The following is a 19,883-nucleotide window of genomic DNA, read 5'->3' as shown; positions in this document are numbered from 1 at the left end:
AAAATCTTCTATGAACTCGCCATACACCTAACGGAATACCTTGGGGTGTCTTCTTTCTAAAATGGGGTCATTTGTGGGGTTCCTATACTGCCCTGGCATTTTAGGGGCCCTAAACCGCGAGGAGTAGTCTAGAAAACAAATGCCTCAAAATGACCTGTGAATAGGACGTTGGGCCCCTTAGCGCACCTAGGCTGCAAAATAAGCGTCACACATGTGGTACCGCCGTACTCAGGAAAAGAAGTATAATGTGTTTTGGGGTGTATTTTTACACATACCCATGCTGGGTGGGAGAAATTTCTATGTAAATGGACAATTGTGTGTAAAAAACATCAAACAATTGTCATTTACAGAGATATTTCTCCCACTTAGCATGGGTATGTGTAAAAATACACCCCAAAACACATTATACTACTTCTCCTGAGTACGGCGGTACCACATATGTGGCACTTTTTTACACCCTAAGTACTCTAAGGGGCCCAAAGTCCAATGAGTACCTTTAGGATTTCACAGGTCATTTTGCAACATTTGGTTTCAAGACTACTCCTCACGGTTTAGGGCCCCTAAAATGCCAGGGCAGTATAGGAACCCCACAAATGACCCCATTCTAGAAAGAAGACACCCAAAGGTATTCCGTTAGGAGTATGGTGAGTTCATAGAAGATTTTATTTTTTGTCCCAAGTTAGCGGAAAATGACACTTTGTGAAAAAAAACAATTAATATCAATTTCCGCTAACTTGTGACAAAAAAATAAAAACTTCTATGAACTCACCATACTCCTAACGGAATACCTTGGGGTGTCTTCTTTCTAAAATGGGGTCATTAGTGGGGTTCCTATACTGCCCTGGCATTTTAGGGGCCCTAAACCGTGAGGAGTAGTCTTGAAACAAAAATGACCTGTGAAATCCTAAAGGTACTCATTGGACTTTGGGCCCCTTAGCGCAGTTAGGGTGCAAAATAGTGCCACACATGTGGTATCGCCGTACTCGGGAGAAGTAGTACAATGTGTTTTGGGGTGTATTTTTACACATACCCATGCTGGGTGGGAGAAATACCGCTGTAAATGGACAATTGTGTGTAAAAAAATCAAAAGATTGTCATTTACAGAGGTATTTCTCCCAACCAGCATGGGTATGTGTAAAAATACACCCCAAAACACGTTGTACTACTTCTCCCGAGTATGGAGATACCACATGTGTGGCACTTTTTTGCACCCTAACTGCGCTAAAGGGCCCAAAGTCCAATGAGTACCTTTAGGATTTCACAGGTCATTTTGAGAAATTTCGTTTCAAGACTACTCCTCACGGTTTAGGGCCCCTAAAATGCCAGGGCAGTATAGGAACCCCACAAATGACCCCATTTTAGAAAGAAGACACCCCAAGGTATTCCGTTAGTAGTATGGCGAGTTCATAGAAGATTTTATTTTTTGTCACAAGTTAGCGGAAATTGATTTTAATTGTGTTCTTTCACAAAGTGTCATTTTCCGCTAACTTTTGACAAAAAATAAAATCTTCTATGAACTCACCATACTGCTAACGGAATACCTTGGGGTGTCTTCTTTCTAAAATGGGGTCATTTGTGGGGTTCCTATACTGCCCTGGCATTTTAGGGGCCCTAAACCGTGAGGAGTAGTCTTGAAACGAAATTTCTCAAAATGACCTGTGAAATCCTAAAGGTACTCATTGGACTTTGGGCCCTTTAGCACAGTTAGGGTGCAATAAAGTGCCACACATGTGGTATCGCCGTACTCAGGAGAAGTAGTATAATGTGTTTTAGGGTGTATTTTTACACATACCCATGCTGAGTGGGAGAAAGATCTCTGTAAATGGACAATTGTGTGTAAAAAAAATTAACAAATTGTCATTTACAGAGATATTTCTCCCACCCAGCATGGGTATGTGTAAGAATACACCCCAAAACACATTATACTACTTCTCCTGAGTACGGCAATACCACATGTGTGGCACTTTTTTGCAGCCTAACTGCGCTAAGGGGTCCAAAGTCTAATGAGCACCTTTAGGCTTTACTGGGGTGCTTACAATTTAGCACCCCCCAAAATGTCAGGACAGTAAACACACCCCACAAATGACCCCATTTTGGAAAGTAGACCCTTCAAGGTATTCAGAGAGGGGCATGGTGAGTCCGTGGCAGATTTCATTTTTTTTTTGTCGCAAGTTAGAAGAAATGGAAACTTTTTTTTTTTCTCACAAAGTGTCATTTTCCGCTTACTTGTGACAAAAAATAATATCTTCTATGAACTCACTATGCCTCTCAGTGAATACTTTGGGATGTCTTCTTTCCAAAATGGAGTCATTTGGGGGGTATTTATACTATCCTGGAATTCTAGCCCCTCATGAAACATGACAGGGGGTCAGAAAAGTCATAGATGCTTGAAAATGGGAAAATTCACTTTTTGCACCATAGTTTGTAAACGCTATAACTTTTACCCAAACCAATAAATATACACTAAAGGGTTTTTTTTTATCAAAAACATGTTTGTCCACATTTTTCGCGCTGCGTGTATACAGAAATTTTACTTTATTTGAAAAATGTCAGCACAGAAAGTTAAAAAAATCATTTTTTTTGCCAAAATTCATGTCTTTTTTGATGAATATAATAAAAAGTAAAAATCGCAGCAGCAATCAAATAGCTCCAAAAGAAAGCTTTATTAGTGACAAGAAAAGGAGCCAAAATTCATTTAGGTGGTAGGTTGTATGAGCGAGCAATAAACCATGAAAGCTGCAGTGGTCTGAATGGAAAAAAAGTGGCCGGTCCTTAAGGGGTAGAAAGCCCTAGGTCCTCAAGTGGTTAAAGGTGCCCACTTATGATCCAATCTTTTTTGTCTATTCTTACCATTTCTATGTAATATAAGGAAGTACCTAAAGTATCCATTCAATATATTCACTTAGTTTACCCTTCTACTGCATATATTTGGTATGATTGGACAAAAAAAAGCTTGCATCATTAGTGATTACCAAGACTACTTCTTCTTTTGACAAGATCGGGGACCCGTGGTCCACGTGGGCAGCACTCCATATCTCTTAAACCTTTTCCCATCGGCTATATCACGTGTGTTTCTCTGAGGTATGCCTTCTTACATTGTTACTTGTATGGCAGATGCAAGTGCTTCCCATGCTTTGTTTTGTGTTTCTATTTGATAAGATGTTCCATGTTATTGATGAAAGTAGTTGCACAATAGTTTTTGGATTATGTAAAAGCTTTGTTATACATTACGCCACACTTGACAATTATCAGCTGCTCTGTCCTGCTTTTATTACCTGAAGAAATGGGCTGCAACCCACAAAACGCATTGCAACCTTTGGAGTATTTATTAAAGGTTTATTTTGATTATACTATCTTACGGACCCTTCAATGGGGAGGTAAGTGTTACTTCCCCTTGTTTTTATCTTTTTAAAAATAGATTTATGTTTTACCCTGTTTGGTGCATCTGTTCCTGCAGTTTACAATGAAAAAAAATCATTGTTTGGGTAACACTTTGGGTACGATTTCTGTACAGACATGCTGCTTGGCTATCTGCCAAGCAGTCAATTCTGTTCTATGGAGACTGGAGTGGTAAGGATCAGTTCACAATTCAATACAATAAAAATAGAAATGAGGGACTTAACACTGATAAGAATCATTTTGGGCAACACAAATCTACTGTTTATACATAGGTTTGGTTTTAGGAGGGGGGAGGTTAATGTTAGGCATAAGTTTGAGATTATAGGCAAGATAGGGGAGGCATGACTGTGGAACTACAAAGTATTAGCCGTACTGTCATTGAGTTGTTGGGCATGTGAAAATAAGTGTATTTTTCTTTCTAACTGAATGGTAAAGTTTATAATTATTTCTGGTAACACCTTTGTTGACTGTATCACCAAAGTAGATTTGAGGACATGGATTTCAGACATGTCCTGATTGTGGAGCCTGATTACAAAGGCTCACAAATCATCCGTTTTGTATTATCATCCGATATTTCTTGTTGCTCCTTGTGACTGTACATAATATATTTATTTATGTCAGTCTTCTATCTGGAGCCAGACATTTAGGTCTGCTACTGGTAATTGTCATGCAAACTCAGTTTGTTAGAGGCCATGACAAAGGTTGGGTACTACTTTAAACTTTACACCTGAGGAGGATCTACGCATTCTACTAGTAACACGGAGTATCCTATATTAAAAAAAAGTACATAAAAGGAGGTAATACAATGTATATGGAAAACTGTACAAAACCTCAATACTGTACATATAAAAAAAATCAGTGATTGTAAATAACAGAGCTACAAAAGAAAAGATGATAGATGTATTCCCAAATGAAGTGCTGAAGTCTTACAAGAATTGCAAGAGAACTGGAAATACTGGAATACAGCTAGATGTAGGACTGTAATGAATACTTGCTTACAGGAATAATGGATTAGCCTCTGTGTGTTGTGCTGTGAAATAGTGCTTTGTCAGAAGCCAACTTTCATGTTATATCTGGCTGGGCCAGTAATAGATTACCCCTGACCAAGCTGCCATAAATCTATAACACACACATTTCTTATAGCACAAACATAAAGTAATATCTGCAGTCACCATAGCAGGATTGGATTGCAAAATAACATGCTTTACTTTCTTATTTTTCTTCTCCATCTTTTACCTCAGGATCTCTATGAGAAGTCCAGCATGAGCAGTAGCAGCAGCAGCAGTGGAATAGCAAGCTGTAAGAGTGACTTTTCTGAGAGCGCCATTATTCCCGTGGGCCTACTGCAGCCAGGCAGCTCTGATAAAGGATCTACTATGTTCTTCCCCGATCAGAGCTACTCCATGGACAGTGCTGCTAAAGGTGATCTAGTGCTTCTTCATATCTAAACAGTTTGTCTAGAAAGTGTCTATTACAGAGGTGCCAATATACAAAGAATAAGGATGACCGCAAATATTCAGGAAATGGAGGCACACAGGCCTGGATTTACATCACAGGAGACTATAAGCACAGACGTCCTGGCACCCTACACTTCGCCCTCCATAAACCTACAAACCCCTGTCATACCGCACCACAAACGTGCTGGCTGGCCGCGCTGTCACTTCTACCTTACTTCCCTTGCCCTTCATAGTTAGCTACAGGTGTCCTTTAATATTGAGTGTACCTCTGACTAATAGTACTAAGTAGCTAGAGGTGCCCCCGCCCCCGGATATTAGGTAGCTAGAGGTGCCCCCGACTGAAGGAAGATCTCGACAGTGGAATGTAGAGCTGGGTGAGTAACCTTTCATTTATGGTCCACTTTGGACTTTGCATAGGGAAGAAGGAAGTCACGCCAGGAAGGGAGTGAAACGCCCTTCCATCATCAGGCGCCTGTAGGCATGAGTCTACAGTGCCTTATGGTAAATCCGACCATGCAGACACATATGAATGCACGCAAAGATATATGCATGAAAATAAAGCAAATATGAGAAACATAAGCGAGTGCATAGATGAGCAAGACAAAATATTGACTGGAGCCAGGGGCGTAGCAATAGGGGTTGCAGAGTTTGCGACCGCATCGGGGCCCTTGGGCTAGAGGGGCCCCAAAGGGCCCCCCCTCAACTACAGTATTAGCTCTCTATTGGTCCTGTGCTCATAATAATCACTTCTATAGATACTTTGAATAGCGGTAATCATTAACAAGCTGTTCCCCATCCCCTTCTTGCACCTCTGACACTGTAGTTGCCATTAGCAGGTTTTGGTGCACCGTATCATTTGATATGTATAGAGTGCTTGGGTGGAAGGTGGGGGACCCCATTGTAAAACTTGCTTCGGGTCCCACAGCTCCTTAGCTACGCCACTGTCTGGGGTTGAAATAAATAAACTTCATATCACATAAACAAATGCATGCATTACATCACAAAGCCAGCTACTACAAGTATGCACCATTCCTCCACTTAGCAGTGACAAAGACAGCAATAAGAACCACTAACAATATAAGCATTGAAAAAAAAATGCACAATAAAACTTGGATAAGCCACACACGCTACCAACCAATCATTATTTCCAAGCCTGTGCTTAGTGCAGCCAATCACAATGCACACATTTATGGCTCCAAGGTTGATTTCAAAGTGTCACAGAGTATTCCAACCAACATGAACATACTCCACTTTTTCACTTAAAACCAAATGTATTTACAGCAAGGCAGGGATGATCCTTGTTCATTCAAAAAAGCATCCATTTTTTTCCATTTGCATTTCTACATTTTTTTTGTATGTGCCTTTTTTCAGGTGTGTTTTATGTGTGTGTTTTTTAGTGTGTTTCAGGTTTGCATTTTTAATGAATATTCATATTGGGCAAGTGAAAAAGTTTTCAAATAATTTCCCTCCTTTATATAATTTCCCTCCTTGATTTCCATAGAAAAGTATTGCATGTGAATAATATGCAATTCACATAACGCATACACAAAGAAAGGCCTTGTTGAGTGAAGTTTAAATGCACCAAAAATTGCACTGTGAATTGCACAGCAATGCGATTTTCGGTGTGTCCCATTATATGTAAATTTGCTTGCGTTTCCCCTTCCCCGATTGTGCTCCCTGCCTGTTTCCAATAGAGCTAGAAGCTCCCATCCTCTTGCTGCATTATCTTATCTCTCAGGAACTCTGATGGTGAGATCTCTGTGGATCAGAGTTCCCAGATCTGCACACCTTGTACACCCATTACCAGGGGTTTCCCTCCCCCTACTGGATTCTCCTATCTCTCAGTAACTCTGATGGTGAGATCTCTGTGGATCACAGTTCCCTGCTCTGCACACCTTGTACACCCACTACCAGGGGTTTCCCTCCCCCTACTGGATTCTCCTATCTCTCAGTAACTCTGATGGTGAGATCTCTGTGGATCACAGTTCCCTGCTCTGCACACCTTGTACACCCACTACCAGGGGTTTCCCTCCCCCTACTGGATTCTCCTATCTCTCAGTAACTCTGATGGTGAGATCTCTGTGGATCACAGTTCCCTGATCTGCACACCTTGTACACCCATTACCAGGGATTTCCCTCCCCTTGCTGGATTCTCCTATCTTTAGGAACTCTGATGGTGAGATCTCTGTGGATCCGAGTTCCCTGATCTGCACACCTTGCACACCCATTACCAGGGGTTTCCCTCCCCCTACTGGATTCTCCTATATCTCAGGAACTCTGATGGTGAGATCTCTGTGGATCAGAGTTCCTAGCTCTGCACACCTTGTACACCCATTACCAGGGGGTTTCCCTCCCCTTGCTGGATTCTCCTATCTCTCAGGAACTCTGATGGTGAGATCTCTGTGGATCAGAGTTCCCAGCTCTGCACACCTTGTACACCCATTACCAGCCCCTCCCCCCCCTACTGGATTCTCCTATCTCTCAGGAACTCTGATGGTGAGATCTCTGTGGATCAGAGTTCCCAGCTCTGCACACCTTGTACACCCATTACCAGCCCCCCCCCCCCCCCCGCTGCATTCTTCTATCTCTCGCTGCCCACCTGCTGAACTCAGAAACATCTAAACATGCTGCTCAATTTCACATACATTTTTACAGTTAAGGCCACATTCACAGTGATTATTGTGTTGTTTTTCCTGTGATAGCAGTAACACAACGTTATCCACATGTTGCTTTGAGTACAGTGAAGCATACAGCCAATGAAAGTATGCTTCACTGTCACTGTTAACTAGTGGTAATGCACTACATGCATTGTATTACCACACTGCAACCCGTTATACCTCAACGCACTTCCCGCACTGTGAACATCCTATAGGTGGTGTATTGCAGTGTGGTAAGCCGTGTTACAGAGCACCCGTTACACTGCAACGCACCACTGTGAACATGGACAAATATTTCACACACCACACACACAGTTTATACATTTATTACACATTTATTACTGACCATAATGGCCAGTGCAGCAGTGTGCGTTTTGGCATGTGCAGCAAAACACGCACAATCCAAATAAATACCCCACAGACAGCGCCTTGCAAAAGTATCCCCCCCCCACCCCTTACTCTGTTGGCTTTGCACTATTTTCTTACATTCCAACCTGTAATTTTGTTTCTAGACTATTTTGTGCAGATCCATCACATAAAATAAGATTAAGCTGATGAAGTAAAATGAGAACATATACTGGTAAATAAAAACAAATTTAAAAAAACAGTAAACTGAAACTTGGGATGTGTATATGTATGTACCCCCTTTGCTATGAAGCCCCTAAAAAATCCTGGCATGACCAATTACCTTCAAATGTCACATAATTAGTGAAATGGAAAGATCATGGTACCATAACACACCTGCCAAGAGAGTCTATGAATCTTGGTCATGCCAATAAAGCTATATTTGATTTGAGTGGCGCCCACCAAGGGGGTGAATACTTTTCAAAGACATTGTTATTTGTTTCTTTATTCTTCGGATCTTTTAAATCCAATCAGTTTTCTGTTTCTGTTGTTTTATTTAAAAAATCAAACCGATTGTAAGGCTTGGTGGTGTATTCTCCACAGTCAGCATGCAACGCATGAGCTGACGTGAAGGAGGTACACACACTAGCACAAGGAAACAGGCTATCCCTAGTATAGTGGAGGGGAGGATTGACCCCAATAGGAGATTGTGGCGCACAGAGCCAGTGCAGATCCGACAGCCACAAACAATACTTTCGCTATAACGTCTCAGCGCAAAGTAGCGCTGAGCGCATAAACCAGAACTGAGGAGATCAGGACAGGTAGACAGAATGAACGCTTGCTTAATTAGCCACTACTTAGTGACAGCCAGCGTCCACAATAAAACAGACTGGAATGAGGCAGCCAATGCGTTGTGGCGATGGCGTGCCTCACAAAGACAGGACAGGATAGTCAGGAAATAGCAGGATCAAGATAGATGAATGTAACACAGATAAATATACAATAAGTATGATTTCCTAGCGTATTACAATTACAGCTATCAATGAAACTATTTGTAACGTCTGACTAACATATGTATATATCGGCAATGAACCGATATATGACATAAGCAGGAACACTGACTTAGGACTGGAACGATACAGGGAACAGGACTCAGAAGGATTCACTATCTCTTCGCAGAGATGAACGCAATCCACAAACGGTAACAGGACAGGATTCAGAAGGATTCGTTATCTCCTCGCAGAGATGAACGCAATCCACAAACAGGACCAGGAACAGGATAACTAGCTCAGCACGGGTGATCAACGTGCTAGAACTGACTAGCTGAACACAGGATATAAACAGTTCGTGTACGTATATATCAGCGTCACTGATGTATCAACGTAACACGAATACAAGGAAAATAATAAACGTGCTGGTATGCATATATAGGGGCAATGAACCAATATATGATGCAAAACCAGCAAAGTATCTTTAGAACAAGAAACACGATCGGGGGCTGAAGCGACAGCAAGACAGGCTTAAACTGAAGCTATGAAAACCCGAGGAGTCCTGCAGGAAGCAGATCTTTATACTGAGGTCATCCAATGGAAGCAGACATGCAGATTCCCACACAGGTGAATGATAATCAGTCACAAGCTGACAGCAGGGAAAGGCAGACAAAGCTATGCAGCTTGCATGGAAAGAGATCAGAACTGCCTGAGCTGCAGCACTACTACTTCTAGCAATACCTGCTGCAGCAGCGATCATGACAGTACCTCCGCCCTTAAAAGCGGATTCCAGACGCTTTTCAAAACTGAAATTCCCAACAAAACAGTCTGACTGATAATTCATGATGACCGGGACAGCCCGGCAAGACCAAATTCCAGAATCAGTCCCCACAAGACTGGACCCATCAGAACCAGAACCTACAGAACCATGCCCATCAGTACCACAAGCCCCAGTGTGACACCCATCAGAACCATGATTTCCAGAAGAAAGCCCTCCGAAACTCCCTGAGCGATACCCACCGCCTTCCAGGAACCGTTCAAAAACGCCAAAGCCTTTGCTATGCCCACCGGGACTGTCTTTACCAACACAAAACCCACTGTTTAACCAGTCCAAGGCACCAGGACAAGTTTTCTCAGAGACCTCCCAGAACACCTTGAAGCTCCAAAGAGATCCCCATAGGTCAGAACGCCCCTTAGGCTCACATGGAGAACTATCAAGAACCCCTATGGAACCTAGGGCAATTCCCGAGTCAAGGCCACAAGGACAAACATCAAGATCAGGGCTTTCAGGGACCAGAACCATCTCTGGGCATGCAGGCAGACTGGCAACATCAGAACATGTTCCCACTAAGGAAGCATCAGAGCACGCTAACACCTTAGACACACTTGGGCATTCTGGCACACAAATAACATCTGGGCACACTGGCACAAGAGAAACCTCTGGGCATGTCAAGGAACTGTGAGCCTCAGGGTCAGCCAAGACAGGACCAAAACCAGGACTGGCCAAAAAAAAATCATCATGACTAGACTTCGCAACTACTGGACTTTTACACGAGAATGCAGGATCAGACTTAGATGTCGCTGATTCCAGCAAAGTCAGTAACAAATCAGATTCAGGGGCACTAACAAGACAGGACAAATCTTCTGATGTATGCACTGAACCAGATAGGGACTCCACAACTACCTCTGGACTGGACAGAGACTCATCTAATACACTGGATTGGAGCTCATGAGGCGCTGCAGAACAAGTCAGTATTGCAGCAGCCCCCACTGGACTAGGCAAAACTGAGGAATTCCCTGGACAGGAAGGGGACTCTGGAACCTCTGCCACAGCGGCCAGAGAACCATAATCTTTCAGGATACAGGGCTGGGTTTCAGGAACACTCATCAGACCGGACTGAAATTCTGAGATTTCTATTATTTTGACCAGAGAATCAGAATTATCCATGTTACAGGGCAAGACTTCTGAAACATTCAGAGGACAGGGCTGGAGTTCCTCGGCTGTTACAACACTGGAGAGGGACTCAACAACATTGGTTAAATCAGACTGTGTACAGGGCAAGGTATCTAACACACTTGCTGACGAGGACAATATTTCAATGGCTTCTGCTTTGCTGGGCAGAAATTCATCAAGTTTTATTAGAGCAGACTGTAATTCCAAAACAGCTGCTAGACAAGTGAATATTACTGCAACACCAACTGAGGTAAGCAGTGCCTCAGACTCCTCTGCTAGAGGGTTTGAAGTATCCAAAGTACTGGGTGAAGCATAAGACTCTGCGACCACAGCTTCACTGGACAGGATCACTGAACAGTCCATATTGCAGGGCAAAACCATGGAAGCACCTGCTGGACAGCATAAGATTCTGTGACCTGAGTTTCATTGGAGAGATCTACTGCACAATTCATGGTACAGGGCAAATTTACTGGAACATTTTCCGAACACGGTAATAATTCTGCGATTTCGGATTCACATAGCAGACGCTCTGAGTTATTCACGAAACTAGAGTGAGGTGTAGAAACAGGAAGATCAAAACACAATGTTTGCGCATCTGAATCACCATTCAATTGTAAAATTGGAAAATTCAGATGCTGGGGTTCTGAGGTTTCTGGACAGGATTGCTGGGACTCGGAAACTGATGTAGTGCATCTATTGGCATGTGCTGGATCAGACAGGAGTTGAACTTTATTAACACAGGTAATTTCTGCAGAAGTGTTTGCAGAGACAGGCAAGATTTTTCTGGTGTCTGTTTCACTGAACAAAGACTCATGAGTACTGGCTAGGCTGGACTCAGAAGTCAGCAGGACCTCTGGATTCTCTGCTGAGAAATTTGTGCAGGGAAAAGTTAAGAAAGTATCAGTGGCTTCTGTTTTACTGGGAAGTAACACTGAGTTATCCATGGTACAGGCTGGAGTTACAGGAACATTCACAAGACATGGCAGGGACTCAGTAACTGGAGAAGTGGGACAGTCTCCAATTGACAGTGTGTCTTCCCTGGTATCAACTGATTGAATCGCATAAAAATCGTCCAAAATCATTTTCCACACATCGATCAATGGAGCCACAAAGTCATACCCACACACACCAGTTTTTATTAGGTTATAGGCAGACTTAATGCATGCATTCAATACTAATTCACTTTTTGCACTGTAAAATTGACAAAATGAACTTGAATCATTCTTCCATTCATTGACCAGAGCTTCCATCTCTCCTTTCTCAAATGGAGGATTCCAAGCACACTTAACAGGCAGATCACAGTTTGCAGATATGATTGTGGCAGGGACATATATTGGGTTAATTAGCAGGTGATTGGCAGATTCCTTATTCTTAAGAATCTCCAATACCTGTAGCAGGTGTTGAACTGTAGTGTATGCAAACTTTCCTTGCTTTACAAATAAGTTGATTTGTTCAATACTCTGTAATATCTCCTCATAATCATACTCAGATAATTCTTTTAAACAAAAATCTTTATTTTCCCTAGCCAGTGATGAAAGTTCATTAGTAGTTTCATAAGTCCATTTAACTCCCCTGAAAGACAATTGCATTTCATTATCTGTTAATAGAGTTGGGCCGAACGGTTCGCCTGCGAACGGTTCCATGCGAACTTCAGTGGTTCGCGTTCGCGTCCCGCAGGCGAACCTTTGCGGAAGTTCGGTTCGCCCCATAATGCACATGGAGGGTCAACTTTGACCCTCTACATCACAGTCAGCAGGCCCAGTGTAGCCAATTAGGCTACACTAGCCCCTGGAGCCCCACCCCCCCTTATATAAGGCAGGCAGCGGCGGCCATTACGGCCACTCGTGTGCCTGCATTAGTCAGAGTAGGGCGAGCTGCTGCAGACTGTCTCTCAGGGAAAGATTAGTTAGGCTTAGCTTGTTCCTGTCTGGCTGCATACCTGTTCTGTGAACCCACCACTGCATACCTGTGCTGTGAATCCACCACTGCATACCTGTGCTGTGAACCCACCACTGCATACCTGTTCTGTTCAGTGGACCCGCCACTGTATACCTGTTCATTGAACCCACCACTGCATACCTGTGCTGTGAACCCACCACTGCATACCTGTGCTGTGAACCCACCACTTCATACCTGTGCTGTGAACCCACCACTGCATACCTGTTCTGTTCAGTGGACCCGCCACTGCATACCTGTTCTGTTTAGTGAACCGCCACTGCATACCTGTTCTGTTCAGTGGACCCGCCACTGCATACCTGTTCTGTTTAGTGAACCGCCACTGTATACCTGTTCTGTTTAGTGAACCCGCCACTGCATACCTGTTCTGTTCAGTGAACCCACCGCATCAGTGCGCATACCTGTGCAGTTAAGTGAACCCGCCACTGCATACCTGTTCTGTTCAGTGGACCCGCCACATGCGGACGTTCTTTAGTCCAACGCCTCGCCGTAGCCCTTCCGGATCCACCCTCCACCAACGCCTGGAACGGCAGGTAGCCGACTACCTGGCCTTAAGTGTGGATGTAGACACTGCTGTGAACAGCGATGAGGAACCCTTGAACTACTGGGTGCGCAGGCTTGACCTGTGGCCAGAGCTGTCCCAATTTGCCATCCAACTTCTCTCCTGCCCTGCCGCAAGCGTCCTCTCAGAAAGGACCTTCAGCGCAGCTGGAGGCATTGTCACAGAGAAGAGAAGTCGCCTAAGTCACAAAAGTGTTAAGTACCTCACCTTTATCAAAATGAATGAGGCATGGATCCCGGAGGGCTGCTGCCCGCCCCAAGACTAAGTCAGTCCCCGCACATACAGCATCTCTGCCTGCACGCTGTGTGACTGGCTGCCTGGCCTGCCCCAAGAAGACTAAGTCGCTCCCAGTCCCTCCACACAGCATGTCTGCCTGCAGGCCGCTTGACTACCTTCTCCGCCACCACCAACAGGGTCCGAGACTCCAGGCGGATTGCTGAATTTTTTAGGCCGCTGCTAGCAGCGGCCGCTGTAATAATTTTTCGGGTGCGTGTACATGACTGCCTAATTTTTCTGGCTGCACTGCGGGCAGCTGCAACAACAAAAGAAAAGGCATGTACATGCGCCCATTCCCCTTCGTGATCATTACCTTGCCGTGGTGAAGGGGCTTGCGTATCACAATGGAGCAATGACCGGCGCCTAGATGAGTGTCTCGGGGGGCACACCCACGATAATAAGGTCGTTGCCTCATTGTGGTCAGACCAAATTTGATCAGCTGGACAGTCACTGTTCTGTCATTCAGCTACATCAGCCAGGTGACCATATGGGTTGTAAAGCCACCAAAACCTGCACTCTCGCCATGGTGCGCACCAGTAAAGCACGGCCGTCACTACACAAACAGCTGTTTGCGGTGCGTTACACGATGAGTTTGGTGTGTCAGTGTGAAGCAGTACCTTAATTACACTACCTGATTGATGTATACACATGCAAGATGTTTTAAAGCACTTTAGGCCTGTCATTTAGCATTCAATGTGATTTCTGCCCTTAAAACGCTGCTTTGCGTCAAATCCAGATTTTTCCCGGGGACTTTTGGCATGTATCCCACTCCGCCATCCCCCCCTCCAGGTGTTAGACCCCTTGAAACATCTTTTCCATCACTTTTGTGGCCAGCATAATTATTTTTTTTTTTCAAAGTTCGCATCCCCATTGAAGTCTATTGCGGTTCGCGAACTTTAACGCGAACCGAACCTTTCGCGAAAGTTCGCGAACCCGGTTCGCGAACCGAAAATCGGAGGTTCGGCCCAACTCTATCTGTTAATGGCAGAATCTCATTACAGGTCTCAGTCGCTAAGGATAACGACTCTGCAGATCGGACACGTTTCTTAAAACGTTTGCGTTTTGCCTTAGACCCTGCTGTTTTTGGTGATTTATTCAAGGCTGCAGGAAAATTATCAGGAACACTCTCTGCTTGCTGATCATTTTTGCAAACAATTGAAGGGGCAGCTGATTGGCCTGCTGCCAGGAGTTCATTTAGAGGAAAAGGCAATGGATCTATGCGCAACCAGTTATGGATTACAAACGCTAGAAATTCCAGCGGCCTCTCTTTCAAATCGGAATGATCGAGAACATCAAATGCCCACTGAAGCAATTGCCCTTTAAACAAAATATAAACTAGCTGGAGTGCCCAGGTTGAAACAGGAGTCGCTTGGAGATCGGGATTGGCCAGGAACCTGGCACATTCAGAGAAAAACTCATTTTCTGTTTCAGAGTTAAGTTCTTCAAATTTCTTGAAGGAACAGGAACCATAATTAACAGTGTCATACTTTCTGGGAATCCCCCCCACAATGGGGATTGGTAAAGGGGTTTTCATAATGTAAGGCTTGGTGGTGTATTCTCCACAGTCAGCATGCAACGCATGAGCTGACGTGAAGGAGGTACACACACTAGCACAAGGAAACAGGCTATCCCTAGTATAGTGGAGGGGAGGATTGACTCCAATAGGAGATTGTGGCGCACAGAGCCAGTGCAGATCCGACAGCCACAAACAATACTTTCGCTATAACGTCTCAGCGCAAAGTAGCGCTGAGCGCATAAACCAGAACTGAGGAGATCAGGACAGGTAGACAGAATGAACGCTTGCTTAATTAGCCACTACTTAGTGACAGCAAGCGTCCACAATAAAACAGACTGGAATGAGGCAGCCAATGCGTTGCGGCGATGGCGTGCCTCACAAAGACAGGACAGGATAGTCAGGAAATAGCAGGATCAAGATAGATGAATGTAACACAGATAAATATACAATAAGTATGATTTCCTAGCGTATTACAATTACAGCTATCAATGAAACTATTTGTAACGTCTGACTAACATATGTATATATCGGCAATGAACCGATATATGACATAAGCAGGAACACTGACTTAGGACTGGAACGATACAGGGAACAGGACTCAGAAGGATTCGCTATCTCTTCGCAGAGATGAACGCAATCCACAAACGGTAACAGGACAGGATTCAGAAGGATTCGTTATCTCCTCGCAGAGATGAACGCAATCCACAAACAGGACCAGGAACAGGATAACTAGCTCAACACGGGTGATCAACGTGCTAGAACTGACTAGCTGAACACAGGATATAAACAGTTCGTGTACGTATATATCAGCGTCACTGATGTATCAACGTAACACGAATACAAGGAAAATAATAAACGTGCTGGTATGCATTTATATGGGCAATGAACCAATATATGATGCAAAACCAGCAAAGTATCTTTAGAACAAGAAACACGATCGGGGGCTGAAGCGACAGCAAGACAGGCTTAAACTGAAGCTATGAAAACCCGAGGAGTCCTGCAGGAAGCAGATCTTTATACTGAGGTCATCCAATGGAAGCAGACATGCAGATTCCCACACAGGTGAATGATAATCAGTCACAAGCTGACAGCAGGGAAAGGCAGACAAAGCTATGCAGCTTGCATGGAAAGAGATCAGAACTGCCTGAGCTGCAGCACTACTACTTCTAGCAATACCTGCTGCAGCAGCGATCATGACACCGATCTACCATATCCAAGTCTGAATCAGCAGTTGTTGGTTTGATGTCAGCTAATAAGTAAATGAGAACCTCATATTGTTTTTTTATGTATTTTCCTTCAGACGTATTTTCTGAACTTGAGGACGAGACAGATATATCTGACACTTCAACATGTTCTAGCTATTTCAAAGGATATAATTCAGGTAACATCAATTTTGGGGGCATCTTTCTGGGTTGTTAGAAAATGTTTGTTTGTTTGTTAAAAGTGTTTGTTTGTTAAATGTCATTCTCATTAAAATCAAATATTAGTCGGGATTAGACTAATGACAGGTGCTAACCAAAAGTGACCAAATCAACAACACATTAAAAATAATGAGTGTGTTGTCTGATTTCTCATGATAGAGAAAGTACCTGTAGTGTCTTTACTGAAACACAACAGATTCCATGCTAAAGAATGTAGTTCTTTGTGCTGATAGCCAATTTTGGAAATTGACACCTGAATTGAAATTAAGGCCCGTTTACAGAGCTCTGTTGTATTGCATAATAATTCCTCATGTCAATTTGCTGCCGATACAATTCCATGGGCCTGTTCACAGTGCTGCTTTGTAACTGATTGCCTTATTTTATCTCGCTGCTTTGTATTAAAGTGGGATTGTCACCATAAAAATCAAATTTCAACAGCAACTTATCTGAGATATTATAGAAAGGGTGTATACCATTGCACCTGATTGGCCAACAGGTGTCTGCTGATCAGATATAAGGTAGGAATGTGCTAGTTGGGAGTGTGCATTTGCTTTTCGTGTTTTGCAATCAGCATTCAGTTCAGAGGCAGTGCGGGTGATTCCCCTGGTGGTGAGAGGTCCAGGACTCACCTGTATCTCCCTCTGGGTATCGCATGGTAGTTTAGGGGTCCCGGACGGTCTGTGGCAAATTCCGGGACCCCTGACTGTCTTGTGAACCAGTGTTTGTGGTGGAAAAAAGAAGCTAAGAGCGGTAATCCTGAGCTTGACTTGTGGCAGCCACCAGGAGGTCTATGCAGAGCCTGAAGCGAAGCAGGTGCTTCAACTCACCAACCTCGGGATCCAGATGCCAATAGCCATTCTCCTTCCGGTCCTCAGAGGCTCTGGATCTCTCAGGTGAGATTGCCCTTACAGTGCCACCCAGAGGACGGAGGGAGAATTGCAGCGCTGGATCCCGGGGAGGTGAATAAGTGCAGGGGCTGCCACAGACCTTTCTGCGGTATGATTTTTTTTCCTGGTTTTAGGATCTAAAAGCAAATTACACCGCTTTTAGACTCTAAAATCTAGAAATAATCATACCGCCAACGAGGTTTAGGACCTGATACCAAAATCTTAATATTTTTGAAATAGCGATGGAATAAGCAACATCAATAAATAGCAGCCAGTCATGCATTCTAATCCCTTTTTTCCCACGTAATCAGTTTCGAATAGTTTTGCATACTTAAAAGTGCATCTGTCATGCTGTTGCTTGATAAAAAATGTATGGTTAGTCACGGATCACAGTCTCGGCAAGAGGCAATTGTCACACATATTCCCTGCAGCAATAGGTGTGATGCCTCAGAAGACTTTCCACTCTCAAAGTCACATATTCTCCAGTGGCTAAACAAGGAATGGCGATAAGCAAAGCTAAATGATGTACATTACTAAATGTCTATTTGAGACGTGGCTAATTTTTCCTTAATACTCTAGCCTGGGGTTCTGCTTTAACTTGACGTAGTTTCCAACTGACTATTAATCCATAACAAGAGTTATGAGACTAGGCATATAATACAGAATAAGAAAAAAAGTCATTCAGACACTTTTGATGTGCAGTAAAATTCCTCCCCGAAGAGGAAATAAGCAGAATATGCAAATGAGGAGCTTTCTAAAGTTTAAACAGCATGGGACCAATTAATCAAAGGGAGAAAACTACAGCAAAATCATACATTCAAATTTATCAACTGTGACTATTTAATTAGAGAGAAGGAAAGAGAGAGAGAGAGAGGGAGAATAATCTGTACATGAATAGGACTGCTGTAACAAATGTGCATGCCACAGATCCCCACCCTGCCAGATACTTGTTTGTATAGGAATGCTGGGATATACTTCACTTCAAAATGGCTTGAGATACAAAAATAATGTTGTTTTCTTTTTATTATCATTATTAATTGACGTGTTCAGCGCGTCCGTGACAACTCCACAGATCATTACTTTATAAAAAAAATGCTTAACGCATGTCGCCAGGTCATGTAAAATGTATGATTTTATAATTCAGATGTGATTTATAACTCCAAATATTTAATTAAAGTGAACAGTCTGTCCCATTGTTTACCGCCAGCTGCTGTTTTTTCGCTAAACATTGCTTTTCTTCCGAGAGGTTTACAAATTATACTGAGATGCTGCAAGGGAATCCGACACACAGTGCACAGTTTGAGCAAACGCTTTTTTTCAGATTTCTTAAATTTGCTTTTGCAGGAAACGAAAAGGTACAGGGAAGCTGTCAGACCAGCTGCTAGATTTACTTAGTACAGTAGTATAATTATTAAAGGCATTCTATGACAAGATGTGAAAATGTCACCTAGGAGAAAACACAGGAGAAAGGTGAATTGCATGTGGGCCCCTGTACTCCAGTTTTACACAGACCCTCTTTGTTTTCATCCACTGTCTTTGGAGGTTTTCAGTGTCTCTGCAGCAAACTGCTGATCAATTAATTTTGACGCCCATTCATAGATCACATGATCGCCTCTAAACTACATGAGTCCCTGGCTTCACATCTATGACCAGGCCACAGTTTGCTGTAGGAGTTTAGGAGCAGCTCAAACAGAAGTGTGCAATAGGCAACACTTTTAGTCATTCAATAATGTGAGCCAAAGCTTGGTTCAAGTAAGTGGAGCTTCAGACCTCCGCACTACGATAATTGTGCTAGGTGATGAACAGCACAAAACCAGATTATACCTATATAAACAAGACAAGATTTTAAAGGGTTAATCGATTTTTAAAACTTTAGATAAAAAAAGTGATGAACTTAAAGCGGAATATAACCCTGCATTTCAACTTTGCTCTAAAACATTATTTACAGCATATTATATGCAACCAGCATTTTTTTTTTGCCAGACCAGCATTGGAAGGGTTACACACAGAGCTTTAAGGTTCCGTGGAGAGAAATGCTGCCGCATCCAAAGTTTAGATAGATACATCTAAGTAAACACAATGTGACAAGTGTGAAATGTGACACACACTCTGACTGTGCAGGAGCTCCCGAACACAGAGAGAGAGAGAGAGAGTGAGTCACATTCCACACTTGTTACATTGTGTTTACTTAAATGTATCTATCTAAACTTTGGCTGCCAGCATTTCTCTCCACAGAACTTTAAAGCTCTGTGTGTAACCCTTCCAATGCTGGTCTAGTAAAAAAAATGCTGGTTGCATATAATATGCTGTAAATAATGTTTTAGAGCAAAGTTGAAATGCAGGGTTATATTCCGCTTTAATGTCAGACAAAAAAACCCCAAAAACTTGAAGTAAGGATCTTATCAATAATAACTAATGTACTTAGGTTATTGGTTTTGCTTCTATTTTAAAATCCAAGCTTATC

At 43.1% G+C, this 19,883-nt stretch overlaps 1 protein-coding gene across 6 annotated transcripts in view; it reads left to right on the top strand.

Moving 5' to 3' along the window:
• NEK10 (NIMA related kinase 10) overlaps nt 1-19,883 on the top strand; it is a 357,380-nt gene that overhangs the window by 260,415 nt on the left and 77,082 nt on the right. For all 6 annotated transcript variants that reach the window (XM_068236184.1, XM_068236182.1, XM_068236186.1 and 3 more), the window contains 2 exons: nt 4,641-4,821; nt 16,412-16,492. In XM_068236184.1, coding sequence (XP_068092285.1) covers nt 4,641-4,821; nt 16,412-16,492 — 262 coding nt within the window. The remainder of the gene's footprint in view (nt 1-4,640; nt 4,822-16,411; nt 16,493-19,883) is intronic.

This window comes from Hyperolius riggenbachi, chromosome 5, assembly GCF_040937935.1.
Source record: "Hyperolius riggenbachi isolate aHypRig1 chromosome 5, aHypRig1.pri, whole genome shotgun sequence".
Lineage (NCBI taxonomy): Eukaryota > Metazoa > Chordata > Amphibia > Anura > Hyperoliidae > Hyperolius > Hyperolius riggenbachi.
The sequence above is the reverse complement of the archived record's forward strand: the minus strand, read 5'-3'. Positions and strand labels throughout refer to the sequence as shown.